Source organism: Osmerus eperlanus, chromosome 4, assembly GCF_963692335.1.
Source record: "Osmerus eperlanus chromosome 4, fOsmEpe2.1, whole genome shotgun sequence".
Taxonomy (NCBI): domain Eukaryota; kingdom Metazoa; phylum Chordata; class Actinopteri; order Osmeriformes; family Osmeridae; genus Osmerus; species Osmerus eperlanus.
Window position 1 is genome coordinate 19,190,875 of NC_085021.1, and position 12,969 is coordinate 19,203,843.

At 48.5% G+C, this 12,969-nt stretch overlaps 1 protein-coding gene across 1 annotated transcript in view; it reads left to right on the top strand.

Moving 5' to 3' along the window:
* The window catches only part of LOC134019574 (protein Wnt-2b-like), an 11,009-nt gene extending 8,203 nt beyond the window's left edge, over window positions 1–2,806 (top strand). The window contains exons 3-4 of the mRNA XM_062460537.1: window positions 2,436–2,665; window positions 2,712–2,806. Of these exons, the coding sequence (XP_062316521.1) occupies window positions 2,436–2,665; window positions 2,712–2,806 (325 nt within the window). The remainder of the gene's footprint in view (window positions 1–2,435; window positions 2,666–2,711) is intronic.
* The last annotated feature ends 10,163 nt before the right edge of the window (window positions 2,807–12,969 follow it).

Sequence of the window (12,969 nt, forward strand, 5' to 3'; positions counted from 1 at the left end):
ACAGGCACAAAAGTTGTGTGTGTGTGCGTATGTGTATGTGTGGGGGGGGTGTTGAGGATGATGATCTACTGTGTGTGTGTGTGTGGGTTTGTGTGTGTGTATGTGTGTGTAAGTGTGTGTGTGTGTGTGTGTAAGGGTGTAAGTGTGTATGTGTGTGTGTGTGTGTCTGTGACTCATGACTCAGCAGCCACCACACCTCCAACCACAGCTCCACGTTCTCCTCACCTCCTCCACCTCCCTCTCCCTCCCTCCACTTCCATCCACCTCCCTTTCCCTCCCTCCACCTCCCTCCCTCTCCCTCCCTCCACCTCCCTCTCCATCCCTCCCTCCACCTCCCTCTCCATCCATCCCTCCACCTCCCTCTCCATCCCTCCCTCCACCTCCCTCCCTCTCCCTCCCTCCACCTCCCTCTCCATCCCTCCCTCCACCTCCCTCTCCATCCCTCCCCTCCACCTCCCTCCCTCTCCCTCCCTCCACCTCCCTCCCTCTCCCTCCCTCCACCTCCCTCTCCATCCCTCCCTCCACCTCCCTCTCCCTCCCTCCACCTCCCTCTCCATCCCTCCCTCCACCTCCCTCTCCCTCCCTCCACCTCCCTCTCCCCTCCCTCCACCTCCATCCACCTCCCTCTCCCTCCTTCTCCCTCCTTCCTTCTGATGGAATTCACAGCCTCGGGACACTACAGGCTCGTTTTTCTAAATCCTCTCCTGTCCATCGCATTCTCTGTCCCTACCTCTGTCTCTCTTTCTCGCCCTCTCCCTCCCTCATTCTCTCTCTTTAATTCTCTCTGTCTGTCTTTCTTTCAATCTATCTGTATCTCTCTCTCTCTCTCTCTCTCTCTCTCTCTCTCTCTCTCTCTCTCTCTCTCTCTCTCTCTCTCATCTCTCTCTCTCTCTCTCTCTCTCTCTCTCTCTCTCTCTCTCTCTCTCTCTCTCTCTCTCTCTCTCTCTCTCTCTCTCTCTCTCTCTCTCTCTCTCTCTCTCTCTCTCTCTCTCTCTCTCTCTGATCTAAGCATAGCTGCAGGGCAAAGTGGGCCTCGGAGTCTGAGAGCCTGTCTGTCTGTCACGCTTGACTGTCCATTTGACCCCACCACACACACACACCACACACAGTCACACACACACACCACACACACACACAGTCACACACACACACACACATGGAGACCCCACCAAACACACAGTCACACACACACACATGCAGACCCCACCAAACACACAGTCACACACACACCACACACACACATGCAGACCCCACCACACACACTCACATGCAGACCCCACCAAACCCATACTCACACACACACCACACACACACATGCAGACCCCACCAAACACACACCACACACACACATACAGACCCCACCACACACAAACACACAGCTTCAAAGGGGCACTGGCTTGGGAAAAGGCTGTATGACTATAGGCTTCTCTACCAACAGTGCATATTTGTATCTATGGCCTGTTGTTCTGCCAGGCAGTGTGTTATGATAGCTATGAGCTTCTGCAGGGGTGTGTGTGTGTTGGTGGCTGTGTGTTTGTTGGTGGGTGTGTGTGTGTGTTGGTCGATGGGTGTGTGTGTCGGTGGGTGTGTGGGTGTGTCAGTGGGTGGGTTTGTGTGTGTCGGTGTGTGTGTGGGTGTGTGTGTGTCGGTGGGTGTGTGTGTGTGTGTGTGTCGGTGGGTGTGTGTGTCGGTGTGTGTGTGTGTGTGTGTGTCGGTGGGTGGTGTGTGTGTGTGTGTCGGTGGGTGTGTGTGTGGGTGTGTGTGTGTCGGTGGGTGGGTGTGTGTGTGTGTGTCGGTGGGTGGGTGTGTGTGTTGTGTAGTGTCGGTGGGGGGGTGGGGATGGACAGGGTTCTCTCACTCTCACACCCTTTGAGGTCTATCTCCGTGGGGATGACACCCTGCGAACACAGGAGCGCATACCTCGTGTTCTAGGTAACTGTCTGAACACTCCCAAATCTGGGTTATCTCTCACAGCAGGGAGACTGTGAGGGAGAGGGTCTTTTGGGCTGTTGAAGTAAACCAGTGGATCAGTACACTGCTTGTTTGCTTGTTGAAACAGCACCCAACTGTGTGTGTGTGTGAGTGCAGAAGACTTGAGGTTTGGTTGGTTTTTACTTTGTGTTAACGATCTTATGATTGAGTTTGTATGATATAATAGAATGCTCACTGTTATAATTAGAACATGAGCCTGTACATTGCACAATAAAAATGCCTGCCTCATAAATGTGTTGCAACGCTAAGACAAGATCCCAAATGTCCCATACGAGACATTTTTGCAGTCTAACGCAGTAAGGCACACATTTAATATTGTACGGGGGGGGAATGACCCTTCAAGAACGTTTCTTAAATTGTAGCGACATGAGGGAAGGAAGGTAGAAGAAGGAACATGTTTTGGGCGGCACCATCAAACTCATCCTTCTTGCGTTTGTCCGCAGGTTCCTTGGGGACGGCCGGTCGCGTCTGCAACAAGTCGTCTCGCGGTCTGACGGCTGTGAGGTCATGTGCTGTGGGCGGGGCTACGACACCACGCGAGTCAAGCGCATCACCAAGTGTGAGTGCAAGTTCAAGTGGTGCTGCGCCGTGGAGTGTAAGGACTGCGAAGAGGCCGTGGACATACACACCTGCAAGGCCCCCAAGCGAGCCGATTGGCAGACCAGACCTGAGGGCACACCCCCTCCAAAACAAAACCGCCCCCCTCTCCCCCTTGGCAGGACAATCTGCAGGACATGGCATTCTGGGAAAATGTGTCAAGACCTGCCGCTTCTCTCCAGTTCCCCGTTGCATGGCTTCTATCCTGTCTCTGTGAAAAGCACTAGAATTGAACTACAAATCCCAGCTTCTCCCCTCTCTGTAAAAGCCCTATACCTAAACTATGAACAGTCTGGGAGGTTTGAGGTGAACTGAAACTGAAGCGCTGAAGGACATTTCATTGCATTTTTGTCTTTATAACTGGGGGGGGGGGGGGGGGGGGGGGTTAAAGGTTTGCTGCTTTCGTAATGCTTTAACAACACAATTGACATTAACTGAGCCTTTGAGCTTATTCAGTAGTATATCGACAATATCATATAATCACAACATTTACATATTTTTGTGGGAAAGACATTATTTTGTGTACCGAAACTGCTTCGTCAGACAGTGAGAGGTGACTGAACAAGTCTCTGACCGTAGAAGAAATGGATTTGATCACTGAGCCACAGAGAATCTCTGCGCTTTGAGAGCATGGATGGATGGACGGATGGATGGACGGATGGGTCGGCGTTATGGACGGAAAGATGCATCCTCTGAACTTTGAAGGAGGGTGGTGTGATTTATTTAAATTATAAAGTGATGTTATGTTTCTCATCTCAGGGTGAGACTGCACTACGTATGTTGGGAGGGGAGGGGAGGTCTGGGTGTGAAAGACAGCGGACGCCATTGAGGAGTTGATTGCTAGCTGTCCACTAAGACGTCGATTCTGCATAGCAAGAGATGTACTTCTCTGTTCTCAAGCTCGCTTGTATAACTTTTGTATATTGCTTTGTTATTATAATTATTATAAAAATGTTCAGACATCATACAGATGTTCATATAAAATATATTGTGTATTGGTATGAAACTGGAATCATTAATTTGTAATTTCACGATACAGGCATTCACAATACAGGTATAAACAATGCACTGCCCATCAAGACACAGAGAATATGAAGGAATAAACAAACATCTGCTTCATTATAACAGATAGTGTTCCCAATGGTTGTTTTAGAAGTACAGATAGAGATATATGGGGAAGAGAGAGACAGTAAAAGTGTTAGAAGAAGAGGAAAGAGAGAGAGACAGCAAGAGAGACAGAGACAAAGGGTTAGACAGAACGATATAGAGAAACACAGAGAGAGAGAGAGAGAGAGAGAGAGAGAGAGAGAGGGGGGGGGGGATTCATACGCAGACAGGGCATGACTAATCAGTGTGACTGAGTAGGAGTTGTGCTGCCATACCTCTCCTCATAACCCAGTGTTATTCCCATCACACACACACACACACACACACACACACACACACAGACGCCCGCCAAGCACAAACGATGGCTGCTCTTACAGTTAACCAGGTTGGGGTCACAGAGTCAAAGTATGTGTGAAGACGTGGGAACCAACAGAGAAAGACAGCCCTCTGTACCAACGACACAAGCTCAGTCTATGAAACAAGGTGTGTGTGTATGGGAGTAAGGGGGGGGGGGGGGGGGTGCAGTTTGATAAAAGAGATCATAGACACACCTACCCCCTCTCCCTTTGAATACCACCCCTCCTCCACACACACACACACCGCAGGAATTCCAGGTGGGTACCTAATGACTAGATGAGGGGTGTAATTAGGGCGGCCTGTTGATGGCTGGGATGTGATTGGGCGTGCTCAGTGCCATGGAGGGGCCAGGGGGCCCCTGCTGTGCCATGCTTCTATCAAAGGCTTTCTCGGACGGCTTATCAAAGGGAATAGTTTCCAGCAATCTTCTCTGGCCCAGCCCACATTAGTTCCGCCCCAGTCCTGTATTAGGGGTCTAATGTCTGGGTATTGTGTGGGGGGTGAGTGGGTGGCTGTGTCTAGCAAGGGGAGTGGGGAATAGGACTTTTGATGATTCCCCCCTCACACACAAACACACACACATTTTTTGACGTGCACCATATCCTGGCTGCTGGTGTGTGAGAGTTTGGGAGATGACAGAGGAAGGCTGTTATAGAGGAACTGATCACTCGATGCTCCAGAACCAACTCCAATGGGATGGTGGTGGGTGGGGGGGGCACATTGTCTGAGTGAAATAGCAGCACATAACAGAACACTATTGTGTGTGTGTGTGGGGGGGGGGGTGTGAGTGTATTTGAGCATCTGTCTATCTGTCTGTCTGTGTGTTCATTCACTCAACATCCTTTATATTGCTCGAACCCATCTCCTTATCCCCCAATACTGGGTTGGTGGATGTGTCCCTCGGTGATGAGATCATCTCCCCTCGCCCTGGCTGGGGACAGGAAGCAGTGGAAACCTGAGGTATGATTGGTCACGCTGGCTCCAGGAGACAGGAAATGCAGAGCATCTGCTCAGAACATACCACAATCCATGAAGAAGCCACAGAACCCCTCTTAAAGGGGTAGTTGAGTCTCAAAATACATTTGTCAAGCATTTCTACTCCAAAAACAATCAAGTCAAGCTCGTCATTTCCCAACACGTTTACACTCACAACTGGAAAACAAAATACTGAACAGAACAAAGATAACCAACAACTTGTCTCTGCTTCTGAACGGTTCATTTGGACCAGTGGATTCTTTATCAGACTGCCTTCGTCATTCTTCTAGATGATGTCAGACCTGGTCGCCAGCCACCGTTCACCGCGAGGCCCTAAGCTTTATCACAGTCGCTAAGATAACGGAAGCTTCCCAGTCCCCCTGGGTCGTGCCAGTTAGCAGGGGTCTATTCCTGTGCCCACGTTCCACTGGCAGGTCCATCTGTGGCCTGGATGTCTGGGGGCATTCCTTTAGCAGGGCATCACAGGGGGATCATTAGGGGCATGGTGGTGGTGGGGGGTACTGTGTGTGTGTGTTGGAGGGGGGGGGGGGTCAACTAATTTCATAACCAGTAAAAACCAAGAGAACATGTTCGGACAATGAATGCATAGCTGTTTCCCTCTCTCTCCCTCCCTCGACCCTTTTTCTCTTTCTCCGTCAACTCTTTCTCTCTCTACCTACGCCGTCTCTCTCTCTCCCTGTGACCCCTCTCTTTCCCGCCAACCCCCCCTCTTCCTTCACCCCCTCTCTCTCTCCCTCCACCCTCTCTCCCTCCCTCCACCTTCCGTCTCTCCCTACACCCCTTCTCTCTCACTCTCCACCCTCTCTCTCTCTCTCCTGTCCCCCATCCATCCATGTACATCCATCCATGTACAGCTTCCTTCTCCTGTTCGTCCTGTATAGCTAAACCCTACATAATCTCTCACACATAATCTATCACATAAATTTTCCAGATTATTCTGTCCAGCCCATCTCCTCCCAACCCCCTACCCCCTCACAAACACACACACACACACCATGTTGCCCTTTCTCTCTGTGTTTGTTTCAGTCTGTTCCGTGGTTCTGTAGCCAAACCCCACTGAGTGGAGCCGCACACCACAGCACTCCTCACTTTCCTGGAAATGGACTGAGCGTGTACCGCACGGCCCTTCTGATCCTCTACACCTTCATCTCACCCAGTCTCTCGCTCTCTGTCTTTGTTCGCTCTCTCCGGCCCTCCTGCCTTCTCAGTGTCTCTCTCTATCCCCTCTTCCCTTTGAACTTCTCCTTCTCTCTGCTTCTCTCTCTCCCTTCATTGTGACAGCTATGCAGATTTATGGTGCTCATGTCCAGGCTGTAATGCATGTCAGTCTGAGCTTTTCTGGCCAAGTGACATCAGCCCTGAGAATTGAGAATAGACTGAGCTCTGGTTACACACAGACACACAGGCCAGGCATGCAAATACACACAGACACACAGGCCAGGCATGCAAATACACACAGACACACAGGCCAGGCATGCAAATACACACAGACACACAGGCCATGCATGCAAATACACACAGACACACAGGCCATGCATGCAAATACACACAGACACACAGGCTAGGCATGCAAATACACACAGACACACAAGCCATGCATGCAAATACACACAGACACACAGGCCATGCATGCAAATACACACAGACACACAGGCCAGGCATGCAAATACACACAGACACACAGGCCAGGCATGCAAATACACACAGACACACAGGCCAGGCATGCAAATACACACAGACACACAGGCCATGCATGCAAATACACACAGACACACAGGCCATGCATGCAAATACACACAGACACACAGGCCATGCATGCAAATACACACAGACACACAGGCCAGGCATGCAAATACACACAGACACACAGGCCATGCATGCAAACACACACAGACACACAGGCCAGGCATGCAAATACACACAGACACACAGGCCAGGCATGCAAATACACACAGACACACAGGCCAGGCATGCAAACACACACAGACACACAGGCCAGGCATGCAAATACACACAGACACACAGGCCAGGCATGCAAATACACACAGACACACAGGCCAGGCATGCAAATACACACAGACACACAGGCCAGGCATGCAAATACACACAGACACACAGGCCAGGCATGCAAATACACACAGACACACAGGCCAGGCATGCAAACACACACAGACACACAGGCCAGGCATGCAAACACGTACATGCACACAGACACGCACAGGCACAGACACAAATGATGCCTGGAGGCGAAAAAGCGGGATAGGACGAGGCATGCAGATAGCTCCTAGTGTGTACACAAATAACAAATCTCATCGTAAAACACTGCATATTACTTTGGGACCAGGAGTAAGGACTAATTGTTTAGGCCACAGTAAATAGGCTGTAGTAGGGATGGAGAGCAGAATGATTGTATATGGAGAAAGAGAGGGAAAAGGGAGAGAAGGAGACAAAGAGCAAGACAGAGAGGGATGGATAGATGGATGGATGAAGGGAGGGAAGGTGGAGAGGGTGTATAGGGTTACTGAGAGGCCTGTCGGGCATGTTTATCAGCAGTCAAGATCTTAATCTGAGCAGAAAGCACCGCGTTCGCTACAATTCGTCAATATTACTAGCACCACCTGCCACCATCTGCCCTCTCCCCCTCTGTCTTCCCCCTCTCTGCCACTCCTCTCCCCCTCTGTCTTCCCCCTCTCTGCCACTCCTCTCCCCAATTACAACTTCTCCCTCTCTTCGCTACTGCTGTAGTTCCCCTTTCCCGCTAAATGTTATCCTCCATTTATCCCCACTTTCTTCTCCTCTTTGGACTGTGCTGTCTTCTTCTCCTCCGCTCCCCCCACCTCTCACTCCAACAACCCGGGTCCTGGGTGGGGAATAAGGACCCGGACGGCTCCACCGTCATCTCTGAGCTGGGGTGGTCGTGGAGTCTGGAGCAGACACACAGTCACACACACACACCTGTAGGCATTGACCCCCCAAATCCCCCTACACTCACCTCTCACTTATCGGGCCAGGTTCTCAGCATGTCAGCACACTCTTATGCTGTGTCATTCACTCCCTGTGTGTTTGTATTGTGTGTGTGTGTGTTTGTCTGTCAGCTCGCATGCCTGTCTGTCTCTGCGTGTGTGTGTGTTGGTGTTTGGTATGGGTAGTGTTTACCCCAGAGGGCTTGTATGGGACACTGCTCCATTTAGGGGTGACTGGTGGTCTGGGAGGTCAAAGTTCATATAGTTTAGCACTGTCATAATAATGCCAGTGGATATCGATGTCCCTGTCTGTTTCTCCACAGACAGCTGCTGTAGCATCAACCATAATGTCCTGGAGCTAAAGGTAAACTATTCTGTCGGCTGTTTGGATGCAATAATTAATAGATAGATGCTTGGGGGTCGGAGCTGTAGAACACCTGCTGTCAGCCACCTGTAGGTGCAGAGAGAGTCAGTGTTCTTTACAGTCTCTCTCCCTGTCTCTCCATCTCCTTGTGTGTCTTTTTCTCTCTATGTCTGTCTGTTTTTGCAGCTACAGGCCAGGCATGTGTGTGTGTGTGTGTGTGTTGGGAGGTGTTAGTGTGGTGTCAAGGGAACATGTCTGGGGGCTGTGAGAGCAGCAGTAGGAGGGGCAGATTTATTAGGGCATTGAGACTAATATTTACGTGACCTGCCTGGAGCCCGGGAGGAGAATGCTCTGGGACAGGGAGAGGTGTCCAGTGCATCGCCTGCACAGGGGAACACAGCAGATTACCACACCAACAAAATCTAATCTAGGGGCGCCCTAGTAAGTTACTGGGTAAAAGTGCGTACCACCAAGGCTAAGGCCTTCACGCAGGGGCTTGGGTTCGATTCTGGCCCGGGCCATTTCCTGCATCTTGCCCCCCCCCCCTCTCCCTGCTTTCCTGTCTCTCCCTCCAACTGTCTCTATAAATAAAAGCTGCAAAAAGCAACAAAAAAAAGTCTTATCTACAGAGCTCTCATCCCTCCCTTCCTCTCTCTCTCTAAGCACTGCCATTCCCCACTCATCCCGTCCACATTAGGGAGTATGAGCACAGTATGAGATCCTTCAACTCAATAGTGCTCCTGAAACATGCAAAGCCTCCCCCACACGTACACACACACACACACACGTACACACACACACACACACGCACACACACACACATACACACACACACACACACACCTCTGGAGTTGAGAGCCTACCAACACAACGTTGTCACTCACCTTTCGTTACAAACATTTACTTCAATGTTGTTTTTGAAAGCAAAAATGTTTTATGTGGTGAGTGAAACGCCTTAAAGGAAAGGTCATTCATTTATCCACCACAACTATATTTCAACCCTTGCACAAACAAGGTGTTTTGTGATGTATGATGTAGTGCAACAGACCAAAATAGCTATAGACCTGTAACAGGTGTAATTGCTCATGCAACAGTTAAAGTAAGGGTTGCGGTGGTAATTTCGATTTATTTTCTTTTGGCACTTTCTCAAACCAAAACTCACCACGTTTTACATTTCCCTCTTTGATTCATGATAGACTTGTTGTACATTGCAAGAAATGCTTGTTTGCATGCTGCCAAGAGCGTGGATTCCTGTTTAGAACATCCTCTTCGGTTTATACATTCATTATAAACCCATTCATCATAAGATTATAGGCATTAATTAGCTTGCGTTGTTAAATAGGTAACAGTTAAAAGTTCAATATTGAGTACCAGCTGTTGCACTGGCACCCTTATGTGTACTACGCACCCCTAATCCTTTAATATGAATAGTCTGAGTTACAAAATATTTTAAGGGATGACTTATTTGAAAACTACCCAACAGATGTATATAAAACATGTTGTCAGTGGTGGAATATTCACAAGTTGATGTCCAAAAGGCTTTGTGATCTATTGTGATATAGCTGAAATATTAACAATTATTTTGGTGATTTTTAATTGTGCCGATCAAACAACAGCCCATATGGTTACTGCCACGCCCACAGTATCTACTATCCATCCTCTATTTTATTACATATTGAGGGGAATAAGGGAGAGGAATAGAATTGACATTTTCTTAAAAGTAATTACAGGGACAGGTAAAGTTTATTAAAGGGTATTGTTTAGATAGTTTACAAAAGGAATCTAGAATTCTATACTTGATATTTGAAATGGACAGTTGATATTGCCCAAAATAAATAAGCTTTGATAAGGATCAAATGTATCCTGTTACTATGAATTGTTGTCGTACGCAAATTCTGTATTGTGCCTGTCAGTGTGGTGGCAAAAATGCAAAATGCTCTACTTTATCCTGAAACTAACAATATGTGCATCAGCCAGGATTATAACTGTCGTTAGTGTCAAATGTTAAAGGGCTCAGCATAAACCTTTGTAGAACACCTCAAAGCTGTTACGAGTGAGAGGATAAGCTTTTGTTCATTTTTACTGTGTGTGTGTGTGTGTGTGTGCGCGCACTGGAACTCTTAACTACTATCTGTCACTGTCTGTAGGGTTCCCTGGATATCACGGTTAATGTCAGCATCACTGAGTGTCAGCTGGTATCACTCAGTGGTATCTCTGACTGGTATATCTCTCTGTGTGCGAAGGCTGTGCGTTTTGACCCTGACCCTGCATCTGTCCTGTTTCCCACACCTCTCTCCCTTTCTGGCGTGTGTGTGTGTGTCGGTGTGTGTGTGCGTGGTCAGCCCAAACACCCAGATTCTGTGGTATGTTAATGGAATTTCGACTATTTGTCCAGGTCACTGTTGTTTGTGCCTCGTGAGGCGTCTCTGTAAATTCCCACTCAGCAAGGGAGATAAACACACACACACCTCCTGACGCCGCGACACACACCTTGTAAGGTGAAGAATGTGCTGGACCTCTGGTGTGTGTGACAAGCCCACATGTCAGATTTGCCACACTGTCCTTTTTACTCTCATAAATCATCGGTCAGAACTTTGTGTAGAGATTTGTTTTTTTATTTATCAGCAACAGATCTCATATCCATTTGATATTCCTGCATCCTGACTGCGTAAAAGCACTTGTGCAAATGTGTATGCAAGGAGCAAGGTGACGGAAGAAGAGCCTCTGTATATACACATGAACATGTATGTTTATTGACAATGTGACGTGAACAAGGTTGTTTCTTCTCTTACTCACGTCACATGCTTGTTTGGATGTGGAACATCACCTGATTGATGGGTTTCAACTCAGTGGGCTGGAGGGGCTCCAAGCCGGCTCTGCTTCCCCAGGGAAGACTATCACTTACGTCCAGAGAGAAGGACCAGAGCCCTTGGTCCCCACTGTAGGGGCCACCTGTACAAAATGCCTGGCCAAAGCTTTGCTCACTGCGATGCAACAGTCTCTGGGAAGTTGGAGAGTCTCAAACGTTCCGTATGGGTTTATAAGCCACAGAAGCCCAAGAAAACAATTCCTCAGTCGCGTAAATTGACAGTAAATCTCCTTTGAGTCTTTTGAAGCCTTTTAGCACCTCCAGGAAAGACACCGTAGAGTGGCCTCAGTCGCCTGGTAAACAATGATAAACAGAGCAATCGCTTGACACAGCATGGAGGCCTTCTCTGGAGGAAAACATTTACCTCCAGCTGCCAGTCGAACAATATCATTTCTGTTTTACAATAAAGTGCTGGCAGAACAGAAACATGTTTAGGAAACTCATCCGTCCCTCTGGGCCAGTAGAGGGTTGTTTATCCTCTGGCTCCTGCTCTCGCTAAAGGGATAATTCAATCAAATATATTACAGCTTCATAGAGGCTTAACCTTGCATCCATACTGGTACACCAGGACCCCGAGCACTGCTATGATGTCATCTATGGAGAGTTTTAAAATCACAATCAGTTTTGGAGCGAGAGGCAGAATGGAAGGGGTTTTTTTTCTCCCCGTTTGTGATTAGGTTGTGTCTAGGTTTTCCCCTGACCCCGTCCTCGAGATCTGAACAGCACTCTGACAGTGTGTTGATTGTGTTCAGGGTTCGTTCCCTCTCTCGTGCAGAGTCTGTGGGGGCAGGTAGCAGCGCAGAGCTGGAGATGTTGCCCAATAGCACTGTGTGTACGCCATACATCACACACACACACACACACACACTCACATGCTCAAACACATGGATAGGTTGGGTCAGTACATGCGTGCGCACACAGTAAAGCACAAGGATGGGGCGGAGAGTGTAAATCAATGATGTGTGGTGCCAGGTATCTCACAAACATCTTTGAGTGGTGAGCCATGAGTCAGTGTACAGGTAACTAATCATGGTACACACTAACGCACACACACACACACACACACACATACTGTACATACTTACAGGGGCAAGTTTGCTTCAAACCAGTTCTGACAGAGATAACAGAACATGTTGTGCCTAATTCATCCTTATATACGGAAGATAGGGATGGGTGGAGGGAGGGATGGCGGAGGGATGACGGAGAAATGACGAAGAGATGATGCGAGAGACCTGAAAATGTAGACGACTTAGTATTCATAAATGTCAGATGTGTGCGTGTGAACAGTATATATTCTACATGTTTGAGTGTGTGTGGGGAAGGGTTATGGACCACAGTCCATTGCCATGGTGCTTTTACTTCACACACACACATCATACCGTTGTCGTAGAATCACATTTTCTGCTAAGTGTTTAAACTGGGAGAGTTTATCACGGAATAAACAGGAGTCTAATGTGTTTATCAGACACTGAACTACACACACCAACAGCTGTTTATGACACAGAGAGGTCGCCAACACCACAGCATGGAACAACAACACTTTTCGCGGAAAACGCTCAAAAAGACCGCATGTGAGGGACTGTGATGTTCATCTTTGGGGTGGATTCCTCCAAACATGGCAACCAAACGCTCTGCACTCCAAGCTAAAGGAAGATGTTCTCCATGTCTGAACTGGGTGAAGGGGGGTGTTTGTAAAACCAATTCCCCAAGCAAACATATCAATA